The sequence below is a fragment of the Schistosoma haematobium genome, chromosome 6 (genome assembly GCF_000699445.3).
Source record: "Schistosoma haematobium chromosome 6, whole genome shotgun sequence".
In the NCBI taxonomy this organism is placed as follows: domain Eukaryota; kingdom Metazoa; phylum Platyhelminthes; class Trematoda; order Strigeidida; family Schistosomatidae; genus Schistosoma; species Schistosoma haematobium.
The window spans coordinates 20,603,125-20,620,114 of NC_067201.1; the positions used below are offsets into that span (position 1 = coordinate 20,603,125).

General features: G+C 36.3%; 1 protein-coding gene across 1 annotated transcript in view; it reads right to left on the minus strand.

Moving 5' to 3' along the window:
• The window catches only part of KIF2A_1 (Kinesin-like protein kif2a), a 39,922-nt gene extending 25,878 nt beyond the window's left edge, over nt 1-14,044 (minus strand). Inside the window, exons 1-10 of the mRNA XM_051217096.1 lie at nt 13,749-14,044; nt 12,426-12,520; nt 11,261-11,311; nt 9,935-10,328; nt 7,227-7,484; nt 5,771-6,029; nt 4,917-5,020; nt 4,318-4,472; nt 1,969-2,134; nt 488-576 (exon numbers count right to left, since the gene is read on the minus strand). Coding sequence (XP_051065731.1) covers nt 488-576; nt 1,969-2,134; nt 4,318-4,472; nt 4,917-5,020; nt 5,771-6,029; nt 7,227-7,484; nt 9,935-10,328; nt 11,261-11,311; nt 12,426-12,520; nt 13,749-13,812 — 1,635 coding nt within the window. The 5' untranslated portion in view covers nt 13,813-14,044. The remainder of the gene's footprint in view (nt 1-487; nt 577-1,968; nt 2,135-4,317; nt 4,473-4,916; nt 5,021-5,770; nt 6,030-7,226; nt 7,485-9,934; nt 10,329-11,260; nt 11,312-12,425; nt 12,521-13,748) is intronic.
• Between the last annotated feature and the right edge of the window lie 2,946 nt (nt 14,045-16,990).

Sequence of the window (16,990 nt, forward strand, 5' to 3'; positions counted from 1 at the left end):
GTCCTGAAGTAGGACGAAACAGCTGTCCAGTGCTTCCATGTTTTTAATGGCGGTTTAGCTAAGACCAGCTTATGATTTGGAAACTGCGAAAATCCTACAGTCTCTACAAATCCCCCTATACTAATAGTAATCATCTGTTTATTAGTGGCTGGCTTTAAAATGCAATCCCCGAAGTTCTAGTGAGAAGCTGTGACCAGTGGAGTTCAAACACATTTTTGCTTAGTCTTTCAGACTATACCTAACGACATTATTTTGTTCCACCCTTTCGCCATCATCTTATCCATTTCCTATCATTATATCAGAGTGGTCTGGCAGCCTAGGCCAACATACATTTACAGCAAATTAAACATTGATTATGAATGACTGACTAAATATAAATGAGGTGTATAAACAAGTATGCATATTATGAAAATAATGAAAAAAGCATGGAATGAGTAACTCATACTCATTAAAAATAAGAAGAAAAAGAAAAAGAAGAGACACATACTTTCCCACTGTATATTTCGAAAAATGTTGCAACAATTCGAAGATTCTCATTCCTATACGTAGTTGTATTCAAATCGAAGACATCAGCAGCTGAACAAAAATACAATATGATAATCATTAAGAACTCTTATCCATGTAAATAATTAAAACGAAGATTTGTGGTTCATCATTGTGGTTGCATACATCGTGCATGGATTGGTTGTATACATTCAAGATACAATTCATTTAGACAACCAGTGGTTCTGTTTTTATGTACATGTTTGATTGAGAAATGAAGTCTGAATTTGCGAACTATTATCCACTCAGTAGCTTAAATGATTATTGATTAAACCGTTTCTGTATTTGATTAATTAGCTGTTGCGTTACAATACTAAAGCAATAACTGTTAGAAGAATCCCAATAATATAATCAAAACAATCTTGAAGATTTGATGTACAATTAACTTAGCAAGCCCAAAATTGTAAGAATATCAAAGAGGATGTGTGATAAATGCGTGTGGACACTATGATAGCATTATTAAACTTCTCTTACTATTTATCTACTGTGCAATTATAGAAATGAAGAAGTCATCAAGGTGTACCTGTAAGATTGAGGAGACTGGTGCTCCCTGGCAGATATGGTCTCATGTCACCAATCTTCATAGTCATGAACATAACCACTGAATTATTTGAGCAGCAACTGACAACCTGTAGGACTGAGGTATATTTACAACTGGTTAATCACTGATTATTTACCAATGTCAAGTCGTTCTTATAGCAGATTGGATTTAATCGAACAAGTCGTTATGCGGCTACCAGTCTAAGTGACTGGACATCATGTCTACTAGGTTGCCAATTAGCACGAAACCTAGGTCAAACAGGGTTTCCTGTCAACAGCTTCCATTTACCACCTTGAATATCAATATAGTATACGAGATGTCACTTGTACTAATGACCATATTGGAATTTAATTGATAGAATTCAATCAAGAACGAAAGAAAGAATTAATGTGCATGACATTGGTTATCACTCAGTGATCGATTAATTGTAAATGGAAATGAAGGTTCTGTTTTAAATTTATTTTACCTATGTAATTATGGATGTTAACAGCAAGTTCTCACGTAATTATCGTGAAACCAATTACCAAAAAATCCATATAGAAGGATCACCCTTGTCTGTTTTTTTTGAGAAATGAAAAGTAAAATGAAAAGAAACTCAAGTATCAAATGCATGCAACCATTTATCATGCCTTTCAGAAAATCTACTTCCATAATTACTATGATGGGCTTAGCAGAGTACTCCAGAAACCCACTGAGTCCCTTCACAGTAACGAAATCCTCGCCAATTTTTTTTAAAATGATAAACCAATGTGCCATTAAGTGAAATAAACACAGTCCAACTATTGGCTAAGGTGATTATCATTGAAACTGATAAAACTTTACAGAAAAATATATTCACTAAGTATAATTAAGATGATTATCAATGTGAATAGTCAAAAGTTTACCTGCTAAGGCGTAAATTCCATTAGAACAATTTTGTTGACCACGAGCATGAAATTCACCACCCATTGTATGTGTTTTCCCAGATCCTGTTTGACCATAAGCAAAGCATGTGGCCATGCCACGCTGAAATATACATTCTACTAAAGGTTTCGCAGTATACCGATACACCTATATGATATGTAAGCAAATAGAAATAGTTATTAACTCTAGTTACAAAAATCTTATTTTTTTTCTATTTATTCGATAAATCTTATTTTATACATATCAGGTCAATTGAACAGGTTTTGTGTTATTTACAAATTAAACATGTGAATAATCTAACAAAATAAAAATTTATCTAACCATGCAAAAATTTTGTTAGATCAATGATTCAAACAAATAATACGATCTGTTGACTTTCAATTACATTAATCCAAAGAAACCAATGCCAGGGAAGTCCTACTCACTGCCTCATCACCACTGGGGTGTTGTTTACGAAATTGAGAGGACGAAAATCGAATGTCCGGCGCTTTAACCGGGTTGGTGGATGTGGAAGATCCACCTAGGAGAGTTGGAAAGCCGTCGTTCCAAACCAACGGTGCACATAGGCTCCAGTATCCTGAAGGAACAAATGGCGTATGAACCAATAGTTGGTCACCGGCTAACATGGAACCGTATCTCCTTACGTTGTTCCACTACCTTGTGGATTAGACCTTCAACTCGAAGGCTCCGGGATTAGCCCAATATGAAAACCACCTGCTTCGGACTGGGCACAAGGGCAGTATCCCAGCCTTCACATAAATCGAATGACTTATGTGGCGCATATCTATTTGGTGACTCCTTGTACCAATGTTCATGTGTTTAAATAAATAATAAAACAACTCAAAGAAAGTGATTATGCTAAACAATTTTACAAATATTCATTCGCAATTAACCAATGAGTACATGAACGTAGACGTAAAGGCAAGGATTGCCGAAGCAACAACAGTATTCCTATAGTTGAAGAACATATGGAACTCAAAACAACTGTCAACCAATATCAGTCACAATCTTCAATACGAACATCAGAACAGCCATACTGTACGGAGCTGATACGTGGAGAACCACTACAGCCATCATCAAGAAGGTACAAGTATCTATAAATAGTTGTCTATGTACGATACTCAATATCCGTTGACCGGATACCATCAGCAATAGCCTGTGGGAGAGAACAAACCAGCTTCCAGTTGAAGAGGAAAGTAGGGAAAGACATGGAAATGGATAAGATACACATTGTGGAAATCATCAAACTGCATCACGAGGCAAGTGCTAATTTGGAATCCTAAAGGGAAACGGAAAAGTGGGAGACCAAAGAACACACTACGTCGGGAATCGGAAGCAGACATGGAAAATATAAATAGCAGCTGGAAGCACGTGGAAAGGATTGACCAGGACAGAATTGGATGGAAAGTGACGGTAGGTGGTTTATTCTCCTCCACGAGAGCAACAGGCGTAAGTAAATAAATGTATTATGTGAATTTGAAAGGGGTTAGTAGCTTACTCCATTTTAAGCATCAAAGATGACAGCATACAAGAAAATAAAAAGATCTTTTTTACTAACGAATCAACTATTAAAAACATACGTAATGTAACAACAACAAGAAGAAAAATTATTCACACTTAAAATGTCATTAGAAATGTTTTCCTACGTGTTTGAAACTCCTATGTGAAGTCAAGCGTTTTGTGTAGCCACAAAAGCATTTACTTAGATCATTTTTGGCAAAATAAATGGAGTCAGCGTTCATGTACACTATTTTGATAAGTTGACAACTAACTTTGAATTTCAGTTTCTTCTTTTTATCGATGCGAAAGCATAAGGGTTTACATAAGTGATTAAAAAGTAGTTGTAGGCAATCTAGTACACATATGTGTTATCAGTAAATGATAGCTGATGATGACTAGGAACATCCGTGGTTTTTACAAAGCTGCAGAAAGCAGTTCCCACTAACCAATTGAACGACTCTTCTTTGTCCCTAGACATCTGAACCATTAATTGAAATCCCCAACTAATACAGTATCTGTCGAACGCGCTTTGATGATATTTGGTTATAGATGGGATCCATTATTCAGTTCATTTAAGCTGCAATCTGTCGACGTGTAGACGAAAATTGTAAAAAGATATAGTCTCCTACATGTTTAATTGATAGAATACGGCTACCACTAAGGATGAGACGAATATGACAGTGATTACTATTATCCAATGATTAGTCAATTTAAAAAATCATTCGTAAAGATTTTTGTTTTGTTATATTCACAAGTACAGAGGTTTTCTAACCAACTCCAAGACGATTATTAATGTTACCAGTTGAAAATACTAAGAATACAGAACTTACAAGTTCATTATCCGATGTATCATCAAATGCATAATCAAAACGGAATTGTTGATTTTCAAGATATTTCGTTAGATCAACTTTAGTTTTTGGTTCATGGACAAGTACATGTTGTTTATTCGGGACTGTGATCACATCAATTTCACGACGGCCAAGTTCTATTAATATTATAAATGAAAAAAATTGAAATATTTTTTTACAATCAACAGTACAATCAGTTTAAAAATAATAGTATTGTGTCTGGTACACAGAACACTCGACATATTGACAGCTTAACTAATTCCAAGACTTCTATACTTTTCGATACTTGAACTCTGAGTACACTGTAGGTGGAAAATATGAATATGTAATATACAACATATATATGACAATATCTATGAAGTAAACAATGGCTGTGCTTCAGAACGTATCTTCGGTTGTATAAAATGAATGTGGAGGCTCAAAATATTAACAAACATTGAGTCATAAAGACAGACATACGTATGGTCACATTTTATACCTTAACAATCCCTCGCAATACTGATCATGTTAAACATGAATAGAAATGACTGATGATCGAACGATAATTCATGTGTTTTTAAAGACAAAACATTATAACTTACCTTTTTTGTTCATAGGACGTTTACGTACACAAACACATATTTGATGATCTTCTATTAAATCTGTATTGGTTAAGGGTCTGTATTCCAATGTATTTCGATATTCACTAAAAATTTAAAAAATATACTTTTTGAGCTTAGTTATCTACTTGACGCCAGATTAACCATACTTCTCAATGTTCAATAAAAGTAAAATATTCAGCATTATCAAGTACTTTTCTGTTCATTTAGTGGGTGAACATAATTTTTATTGGGGATTTTATTTCAATGATCTAAAGCTGTGAACACATGTATTCTATGAACACACCATTGTAGAGTATCCCAACTTGCCAGATGAAAAAAGCAAGTACAGTGGAAGCTAGACCTGGAAATGAAATCATCAATGAAAACTATGCTCTTATACTCAATATCTACCAAATAAATGAACTGAAAATGCTAGACACCTCATATGTAATAAACATTAGAAAATGGATGAGTTACAAATTTGAGGACACATATATTATTACAAAATTAAACGATGTAGAGAGTGAAATTGATATGAAGAATAGTACAACTAACGAAAATACAAGTGAACGTAGAAGATAAATAGATAGAGGGGCAAAAGGATATACGGATGAATGGTGGTGAATTAACAGCTAATCATTGTCAAATAGCTTTTCAGGATGTCAGAATTTGATCTCAAAAAGTTTAAAAATTACAGTCAAACTAATAAGCAGTACTTTTTGCTTTCAGTACTTCAATTAACTGAGAACTCATAATGAAACAATTTCGCTATGTGATATTATGATTATATGAAAGCAAAACGATGACATCGACGGCCATTAGTAGGAAAAACACAAATACAACACAACACTTACTGAATCATCATATGAAACTCATAACTAGGATTGGTTGGGTCTAAATCAATTTGATCACGAACTGCTTTCTGGGCAGCACGTCGTTCTTCACGTCGCTGTTGTATTCGCTCGATTTCTTTCACACAATTAGACTTGCGTAAAGTTCCACTACCACCGGCGGCACCAGCGTTAATACCAGGAGCAGTAGTAGGTGAACTTGTATTCAGTGCAGACAATGTACTATTTACAATAGGTGCGCCTAAATTAGAATTTGCGCGACCTAAGTTGAAAGTAACAACCAAAAAAACTTAAACAACTCTACACTGAGAGCATATTGACGTCAAAATGTTTTAATATGGAAAAGTAAACACATATGTACAATATAGCTCCTAAAGATCAAATAGCATGCATAACGAATTCATATACACAAGCATAATATGAAAATTACAAGATGTGATGTGTACCGGCGCTAAACACTTGTTACTGGAACTTTAACAACCAAAATCAGATGGAGATTTTATTAGAAAGCTTGTTTCAAAAATTCAATCAAACTCGGTCACTGACCAATGTTATAAAATATTGATTCCTTGTCTATCAAAACCTTCAATTCTCAGTGAAATAACATAGCAAACTGGGTCATTTAAGTCCCACTAAAAGTTCTTATTTTTAAAAAATTTATTAACTAATTGCGTTTTTCTTACTTATTTGAAAACATTTTGACTGAGATGATTTTGAAATTTCTTCTTACTTATTATTACGTTACATTTCAATCGCTAACTTCCCATCCCCTCTGGTAGTAAGCAATACATCAACACCTTGTATTTTCCCTTTACATTACAACTAGATTGGCGGTAACAAAATGTACTTCATAATCTTAGCGTCATAGTGTTCGTTAGGTGTTGGTTTTCTATAATAACCGATATGACAACTAATTTAAGCACAATATAGAAATAACTGAGGTAACTAAATTGGTGATTTTCTTTACGAGATTAATGCTTAAATCTCAATTGCATTAATTTTAGAAAATGAACCCCCTAAGTTAACTGACTAACCCCGCGCGGAGCCCCTCTGAGGTTACTGCCGACCCTAAGCCCTGAAAAAGGAGGGTTGGGCATGGCGTTAGCGACCCCATCCCGTAGAAAACTAACTAGCTAAAAAACGCTAGCCGGAAAAAATAAATCAAGTTAACTGACTGGACATATAATATTGAGAAATTAGAACTCTCATTAATATACCAAGTATTATGCCATAATAGAGTGACTACGAGCTATTTATAAGATAAAAAATGACCAATCGAAAATGGGATTGAAGACAAAGTGATTAATGACTCTTCATTTCATCCAGTAATTTTTACTGAGTATACAATTTGCACTGTGCATCAACGGTCATCAAAACTTAATCATGCCAATGTTTGTAAATGTGAAAAAAAATAAGAAGTTATAATCTGACATGTTCTTTTTATTTCAATGTTTCGTACCTATCAGACGGCGAGAAGCATCACCTACAAAGCCACGGTTCCCATTGATTATTCCTGATTGAAGGTTATCTTCAATTACATCGCCGATATCCTGTTCCATCCGTTCAGTGAGTAAAGTATTATTTTCAGGTTCCCGTAACATACTGGTCACATGATTATAATCATTGTGGTCCAGTTGAACAGATTCTGATGGTTCCAGATCTTCATCCATTGGCTCATCAGAAATTGCACGATGTTGATGTATATTATAACGGAATCCTAATTATATGAATGTAAAACATAGGCGTAATATAAACAGATATAAAGGTCTGAAAATGAAATGTCATGTATGGATACCTGCATAGGTTGTCATACTTCATAGATTATGAAGAAAAATTACTCGAGTTTTCTTTAAATGGATACACTTGCTCTAGTGCAACTAGTTTTTACAGATGGTGATTACTTTGTGAACCTCAACCTTTTTCTAGAACACCCTAAAGCGAGCACGTCAGAGTAGTTGGCGGGTAGATACGTATGGCACATGTCCCAATGATCTCAGTCGATCAAGATTTACAACTTCACTAACCGACTAAACGTCACTACCTAGTACTCCACATTTAACCTTAGCATTAGTTACTCGGGGATTTCACCTGGCGCTAGGAATACTCCTAAAATACTAACCAATCTTTACTTTAAAAATTCATATTTTCCAACCGTAAAGTAAAAAATGAGTTGAAACTTATATGTTTTACATACTAATTAATAATCAGATACACATCTCACTTGTGTCATAAGTTAGCAGAAGCCAATTGAGTTTTTATTACCAGTCTCGTGATGTCATTAGTTACTAATTCGCAATCAACTAGCACTTTATATTTTACTTAAATAAAAATGTTTGTCTGTTATTTAACCTGCACAAATTTATGAAACAATCTCAGCATAAACAATATCGACTTTATACATACTAAATAAATCTATATTTCGCAGTGATAACGTGAAATAATAATGAGAGTATGACTAATAGCATTGTGTAATAAATGTTTCATCTGTAGGTGTATAATATGTAGGCAACACAAATGGTAAAGATTTTTAAGAATGATAAAAAAGAACAATATCTTCACAGGAATGATATACAATGGTAAAGAATGAAACATTACGATGTCAGTGACATAGTATTTACATTTACTAATAATGTATGTCTAGTATTGATTGGATCACGTATATTTAAGCATGAAAAATAGGAAAGACTTATAGTGTAGATTTGTGTCGAATAAAATCTTGAATTCATGAGTCAAGTGAAACTAGACCACCATCAAAAACCTGGAAGCACTGGACGGTCGTTTCATCTTAGTATATGACTCAGTAGCGCGCATCCACGATCCCGACCCGCGAGATTTCAACCCAGGACCTATCAGTTTCGCGTGTGAACGCTTGACCTTTAGACCACTGAGCCGCTACCCAGCGGTGTTAATGTCTAACTTCAATTATAAATTTCCGAGATGACAATTTCGTGAAACATGTTATGGTTATACTTTACAACAGTAAATCTATGTTTATTTAGATGTGAGGTTGTAGGTTTAAACGTCTTTACTTCTAAATCAATTTGAGTAACAGTTTATGATTGAAAGATGAGTACATAGGTCTGTACTTGGTTAATGAGTTGCATCAATCAGTCAACTAATTACTTAATTAGATTCTTCACGAGATATCTAGCTTTCTACTAATAAATACAATGATATTTTAAGTTTAAGAACTATTTCCCTAATTCTAAACTTTGTTGAAGTGAATTTAATGTGTGCATGCATCAATAACAAATAACCACTTTTAATTTCAGGTTACTCATCACAAAAGGAACCTAATTGTATGTTGCCAGTGTGAATTAAACGGATTTACTTTTTTCCAACCAATCACAAAGTACTTCAAATTCCTAGATAACACAGTAACCGACACTTCAGACAGTAGTGACAGACAGAAGCAGTAGCAATAAAGAAACACAAACCTGATTTGTGTCCCGAAAGAGACAGTAATCAACTTATTCCTACCTTGGTAAATCTTTTTTTGTTGTCGTTGTTATTATTATGATTACTGGTGTTTATTTTGTTATGACATCTTCGCTAAACTAATTCTTATTCTACATAAACTAAGATCATCCCTTCATCCATCGGTTTTCTCATTCACTTGATTCTCTAAACTTATGTAAGCTATTCGAATGCTCTTCAACCATTACGCAACCCATTCGGTCAACTTCTGATTCCAGACAATTACTAATTCATAACCAGGTGCCTTCTATGTCTATTTTTACGTGATTTGAGTCTGAAGTAAACTCTTTGCAAATTCGATAAATATCACAGAATTTAACTGTTTCTAGACTTCATTTAATCGGTGCAAAATGTAACTAGAGAATCTTAGGCGCGCTTAACATGCCAGATTCTAAAGAATTACAGTTTATACACACATCTTCAAAATTTAATAGATAGATATCGTCATTTTATGGCTTTTAAGTGTTTGAACCGATGATTTTAGTTAAGCCTTTCAGTCGTACAAAAATATAAGTGATTGCTAGGCTCCTACACAAAACTAAATTAATATAAACTTGTTACCACATAGTGAAATAAAACTGATATTAGATAAACTACTCTGTAAGGTTTTAGTTCTTTCATACATGGAATTACCCAACAAACGAACTTTAAATTATTTCCGAAATCATGCTTATAAGGGAAAAAACAAACCTTCATTGTGAGTGTGACTAATATCCACAGAATTATGTACCGGGAGAGGAGCTTGAGATCGAGAAGAGTTATTTGTACGGTCATCATAGGCAGATATTGTTGTAGAGCGAGTGGGAACATGGCCAATAGGCACACGAGAAGACGGGACAGGAACGCGTGTTGATGGGGCAATCAAACGAGATTGATTACTAGATGAGTATTCTATTTGAGTGGCGTTAACTTTGTTACTAGATGGAGCGAGAACAGAAGCAGCAGCCGCCACAGGAACAGAATTTTGAGACTGCCGTATATCAGTAGGAAGATTGACTCCGGGACGGTGTGAGGAATTCGGAACTTCTTTAACTAAATTGTTTCGACTGATATCAGCATTCCCATAAACATTATCTACGATGGGCTAAAAATTTAATTTGCAGTTGATATGGAAAAAATTATATCATTTGACTACCAATTCCAAATTCGTAAAAGCATATATTTATACTGAAATAGTAAAAACCAATACACCTGTAATTAAATTATTTGTTTAGCATAACTGCTAGTTAATGTATGGTCCCTCCTAATCCCACTATGAAGCAACTATTATTGACTTCTCATTTTAAAGAAAACGAGGCTACACGTTATGCAGCAGCTCGGCTACAGAATTGACAAGAACGAACCCAACATAAAACAGCTTACAACCGTATTTACATTTTACCTTCAATAACTCTGACCAAACAATTAAGAAGATGGGAGAAATCAGGAGTAACTGCGTGACAGCAAAAAAAGAGTAAATTTGTGAAGGTGATCTTGTGAATCGACCATCTATACTCTTGAAGAAACGAACTATAATCAACATTACTTCCTATGCGTAAGATAGGATCAACTACCAACGGGTTACAATAACTTAAGTGAACTTATGGGTTTCATTACGAAAATGATAATCATAAAGAATTACGTAGATGTTTATTTTTTAGGGGTTTACAAACATCATTCAACAGTATTTCTTTCATTAAGATAGACACTATAAGAATTTGTAACCGAGAAAACTCCGCGCTATTAGATCTTAGTTCAGTGTCTGACACCTGGTTTCAATAACATCGTTAAATGAAACATGCTCACAGTGATACATACGTTGTTGCTATTACATCCCATCCAGACGCCGGTACTCACCAAAAATGAAAATCTACAGGTTGATATCTGGCAGTCCCTGAAAACGGACGAATCCGGTTAATGCAAGTAAGTACTACCGAAGTGCCTGAAGATTTCGACTAAGTAAATACTATGTCATTGACTTTTAATGTTAAGAGAAAAGGTGTACTCAGTGCAAAACCTTAGATAAAAATGACCTACACATGAATATCTTAAATTCGGGTTCAATTGAAGTATTGCTTCCAATTCTATCTGAACAAAGAAAAAAATAAAACCAAGAAATTGGATGACTATAAAAATCATTCACACAATCAATTTTACTAACAATAATAAAATGAAGGACTGAGAAAGCAATCACTAGTGTTGTTTTTTACTTCTACATAGTGCAAATAATATAATTATATATGCCTAAACGGCTACACAGGATTCCATCATCCTTTTCAATATGAACGTTTTTCATGCCCGATCTTTGGGTGATTTTATACACTACAAAACTAAATTAGCTCGTTATTGGCATTAGCAAAGCAGACTGTAGATATCTTAAGAGCAATATCAACGTTATCTTACTAACAATCGATAAGTGACATTTAGATCCCCGTGTTTGCGAATCAGCATATATACGAGTGATCATTTGTTATTGAATCTAAATAGATTAGTAAACAGATAGCTAAACTCTTAGATTACTACCCTCATTAGGAAACCTTTTGAACTTGCCCTGACCTGCATTACTTAAATTGAAATCATTCTCAGACTAACTGATTATTAGGATTACGATTAGTAAGACCTAGAACTATGTCCAAGTCCATAAATCTTAAAAGACTATCAGTGGGCTTAGAATTTAAGTAGAGATCTTAGACTTGCAAAATCGTCAGTGACATAAAAATGTACATATAATCACGACTAGTGGCTGGAGATTGAATGGAATGATTTGGAATGCGTCACAATGGTCCAGTTCCATTCACTCGTTATCTTGATCTCTCCTTAAATTCAAGTATTCTTTCATACATACCTTTACATCATCTTTTCGAATTATATTCTCACTGCTTATTCGTTCTCATTTTCGCTGCTACTAAATTATTTTGACCTCTTGCTATTCGTTCTGTTCACTTCATTGAGTAGTGCTAACATGGTACAGTCACTTAAGGCAACACGCACCTGTACCAGGCCATGCTGACGTCTACGTTAACAATGACTCACTGACTAACCAGTAATATTCGTCATTGATTATTTACTTAGAAACACAGCTATTTTCAGTTAATCAATTCTAGTTATGACAAAAGTTTGTTGCATCACTGTCCGTTTAAGAACAATCAGAGTTAACTGCAATGTTAAAACAGAGCACCAAATCAGTTAATACCGTACTAACCTCCTTTCCTTTAGCTTCTCCTTTTTCATACCATTCTACTGTCACACTTTTTGTGTTGGGATTAATACCACTCACAATAGCCGAATGTACACGACCTAGGCACAAAAGTCATGAAAACAATACCTGTAAAGAACTTTACGCATGAGGTGTTTAGACCAAAGAATATACATAACTCGTGGAAATTATGTACAATGAAAAAAAAAACAACACATGATAATTCATTATTCAACTTATTTTTTAGATGATAAACTGGATCAAATCCCAAATTTAACCTCATTACGAATAGCTAGCCGGGTTGACTACGACACACGTCATGATGCACCTCAACTACCAAACTTTTTGAAGGAATAATACTTAATTGATGGTTATTCACCGAGTTAGTCCATAAAATTAGTATGATGTACATTACCTGCATTCATCATATGTACGTAGAAAACCCTCGTCTCACCACTACTCGCTTTCAGTAATTAATAAGGCCAGGACAACGAGCCCGATTAAAAACTCATTTAATTTCGTGGTTTCTCCTCAGGCGTTTAAATCTGTGCTTTTATAATAGAATACTAGGTAACAAACACTAGTCACCAGTGTTTTCCTAGGTTTGCTAAAATTTATAAAGATAATTAGATGTTTGAGCTAAGTTAAAATTTGGTGAGTTGTAGCTTACAGAGTGAACACAAGCCTGCACAATGGATAACTGGCGGCTCTTGAGAGCCAGTGGTATTAAAGACCGAAACCACTTTACTGAGTGTAAATAATACTGGGAACATGATGGGTGTTATGTACTCGGTACTTTGTTAGAGGCAACACCCAGTCGTATAATCTGGGTATAATTTAAGCCTGAGACCCGTAAGCTGGAAACAGATTGCTCCACCAACATGGAGTGCCAATTTAAAAACTTGGAGTAGGGAATTATTTCCAAGGACCTACGGAAAACACTCCAACGAGAATGTAAAGACTACTGGACAACCGACTTGGTCATCTTGGCAATGCAGCACTTCTACTACTAATAACCCACAAAAACAATGCTTAACATGTCACCAGGAAATTTATTTGAAATCTTCCAACCGACTTAGAAGTAATATATATTTTGGAATCAATGAAGCAATACTTCGAAAATTATGAAGCACATTCTATACTCATACAGTTCTAGATTTTTTTAGAGCACGATATTCAAACATCTTAGACATTCACACATTGTCTTACGAGTTCCGAAGACACTGGACATACAATCCTCTCGTTTCGATAGTCAAAACTGTTTACTATACCCGATATGGACGAAGTATTTATGGGCACAATTCCTCACACTAGACTTGATGTACTCACCATCTGTTCTCTGTATATCTACATTTATTCCAACAGCTAGAACGCCACCATCATAATCCGCCATATTTCATTGGTGCATAAGACCACAAGAATCAGGAGACCCCCTCAGATCCATTCAAACTCGAGCTAAGTTACGCAAAGTCCAGATCAGTACAACAAGACACGATGCCATGGTGACTACGTGGTAAGTACCAGAAATACACTTTATTGTTGATTTTCTGATAAATGCGTTTGAAAAAGGCTAAATTTATGGTCTTAGTTACAAAATGTATCAATGGCGCGACTTTTGAAGCTAGTGGTTGTAACAATGCATGCTTTTATTAGTCTCATGACCTAGTAACCTGGTTGGTTATTTTACTACGTTTTTGAATAAGAATCGTGTATCTTAATCTTCAGGCGTGATATTTCTTCAGCACTACGAATAATTTCACTGTAGAGAGCAATCAAAGTTCTTGACTCGTTGATACTCTGTACATACATCTTTAGGGGGCAAAAATCCTGACCGGTAATTGCCATCGTCTGTCCACATAAATTTCAAGATAAGTTTTTTCCAGGTTATGATGTTAGGCAGGTTCAGTAGTCAAGTGTCGGTGGAAAAACATCTGAGACTTCTCATAGGATCGTGCTTACTTACTTACTTACGCCTGTTACTCCCAATGGAGCATAGGCCACCAACCAGCATTCTCTAACTCACTCTATCCTGGGCCTTCTTTTCTAGTTCTACCCAACTTTTGTTCATTCTTCTCATGTTTGTCTCCATTTCTCGGTGTAATATGTCCTTTGGTCTTCCTCTTCTCCTTTGACATTGAGGATTCCATGTGAGGGCTTGTCTTGTGACGCAGTTGGGTGCTTTCCTCAATGTGTGTCCTATCCACTCCCAGCGCTTCTTCCTGATTTCTTCCTCCGCTTGAATCTGGTTTGTTCTCTCCTACAGGAGGTTGTTGCTAATAGTGTCCGGCCAACGGATCTGAAGTATTTTGCGTAGACAACTGTTAATAAACACCTGTATTTTCTGGATGATGGCTTTCGTAGTTCTCCAGTTTTCCGCCCCATACAGTAGAACTGTCTTGACATTTGTATTGAAAATCCTGACCTTGGTGTTGGTTAGCAGTTGCTTTGAGTTCCAGATGTTCCTCAGTTGTAAATATGCTGCTCTTACTTTGCCGATCCGCGCCTTTACATCTGCATCAGATCCACCCTGTTCATCAATGATGCTGCCCAAATACGTAAAGGTTTTTACATCTTCCAAATCTTCTCCGTCAATTGTGATTGGATTGGTGCATTCTGTGTTGTATCGGAGAATTCTGCTTTTCCCTTTGTGTATATTGAGACCTATTGCTGCTGAGGCTGCTGCCACACTGTTCGTCTTCTCCTGCATCTGTTGTTGCGTTTGGGATAGAAGGGCCAGATCGTCTGCGAAGTCTAGATCATCCAACTGCATCTTAGATGTCCATTGTATCCCGCGATTCCCTTCAGACGTTGACGTCTTCATGATCCAGTCGATCACCAGGAGAAAGAGAAAGGGTGAGAGTAAGCAACCTTGCCTAACACCGGTCTTCACTTTGAACGACTTTGTCAACTGTCCTCCATGCACGATTTTGCAGTTTACTCCATCATATGAGTTCTGTATGATATTGACTATCTTCTGAGGCACGCCGTAGTGTCGAAGAAGTTTCCATAGTGTTGTTCTGTCCACGCTATCAAATGCCTTTTCGTAGTCAATGAAGTTGATGTAGAGTGATGGATTCCATTCAATTGATTGTTCCACAATGATCCGTAGAGTTGCGATTTGGTCTGTACACGATCTATCCTTACGGAATCCTGCCTGTTGGTCACGAAGTTGGGCGTCTACTCAGTCCTTCATCTTGTTTAACAATACCCTGTTGAAGACTTTTCCTGGTATTGAGAGAAGAGTGATGCCACTGTAGTTATCACACTTGCTGAGATCGCCTTTCTTCGGTATTTTGATCAGAAGTCCTTCTTTCCAGTCTGTTGGTACTTGTTCCTCATCCCAAATCTTGCTGAAGAGAATGTGGAGTATCCTTGAAGTTGCCGCTATGTCTACCTTCAGTGCCTCTACTGGAATGTTGTCTTGTCCTGCTGTTTTGCCACTCTTGATTTGCCTGATGGCCATGCTGATTTCTTAAATCGTTGGTGGGCCAACATTGATTGGGAGGTCCGTGGGTGCTGCTTCGATGCTGGGTGGGTTCAGTGTAGTTGGTCGATTCAAGAGTTCTTTGAAGTGTTCTACTCACCTGTTTTGTTGCTCTTCAATGTTGGTGATTACCTTGCCTTCCTTGCTTTTCACTGGTCGTTCTGGTTTACGGTGATTTACAGAGTGTTTCTTTGTTATGTCATACAGTTCTCTCATGTTTCCTACCCCTGCAGCCTTTTCCGCCGTCGTTGCTAAATCTTCCACATATTTGCGTTTGTCGGTTCTGATGCTCCTCTTCACTTGTTTGTTTACTTCTGTTAATTCAGCTTGTGCCTTAGCTTTTTCTGCTCTTGTTCGACTGGTATTGATTGCTGCCTTCTTGTTCCTTCTTTCTTGAATCTTATCCAGTGTATCAACAGTGATCCATTCCTTGTGATGGTGCTTCTTGTGACCCAGGACCTCATGACATGTTGAAGTGATTGCTTCTTTGATCCCCTTCCAGTTACTCTCCACAGTAGTTCCTTCTCCATTGAGTAGATCATGAAAGGCCTGGAACTTGTTGCTGAGGACTATCTTGAATTTGTTGAGTTTGTTAGTATCCTGGAGAAAGGCCGTATTGAACTTTTGTGATATTGTCCGCCCCGTTGTTCAGTGCTTCTTGAGTTCCAATTTCATCTTGGCGACCAGCAAGTGATGATCTGATGCTATATCAGCTCCTCTCTTGGTTCTCACGTCCTCTATAGTCCTCCTGAACGTTTTGTTGATGCAAATATGGTCGATTTGGTTTTGTGTAGAGTGATCCGGTGAAATCCATGTGGTTTTGTGTATGCGTTTATGTGGGAATATGGTGCCGCCTATGACCAGCTTATTGAAGGCACATAGATTTGCAAATCTCTCACCATTCTCGTTTCTTTCTCCCAGTCCTTGTCGTCCCATGATGTCTTCATATCCAGTGTTGTCCGTTCCAACCATGACGGTGGAGTCTCCCATCGGAATGGTCAGGTTCTTTCTTGGGCACTTCTCCGCGATTGACTGCAGCCTATTGTAGAATTGATCTTTAGCGTCTTCATTGTAGTCGTTGGTAGGC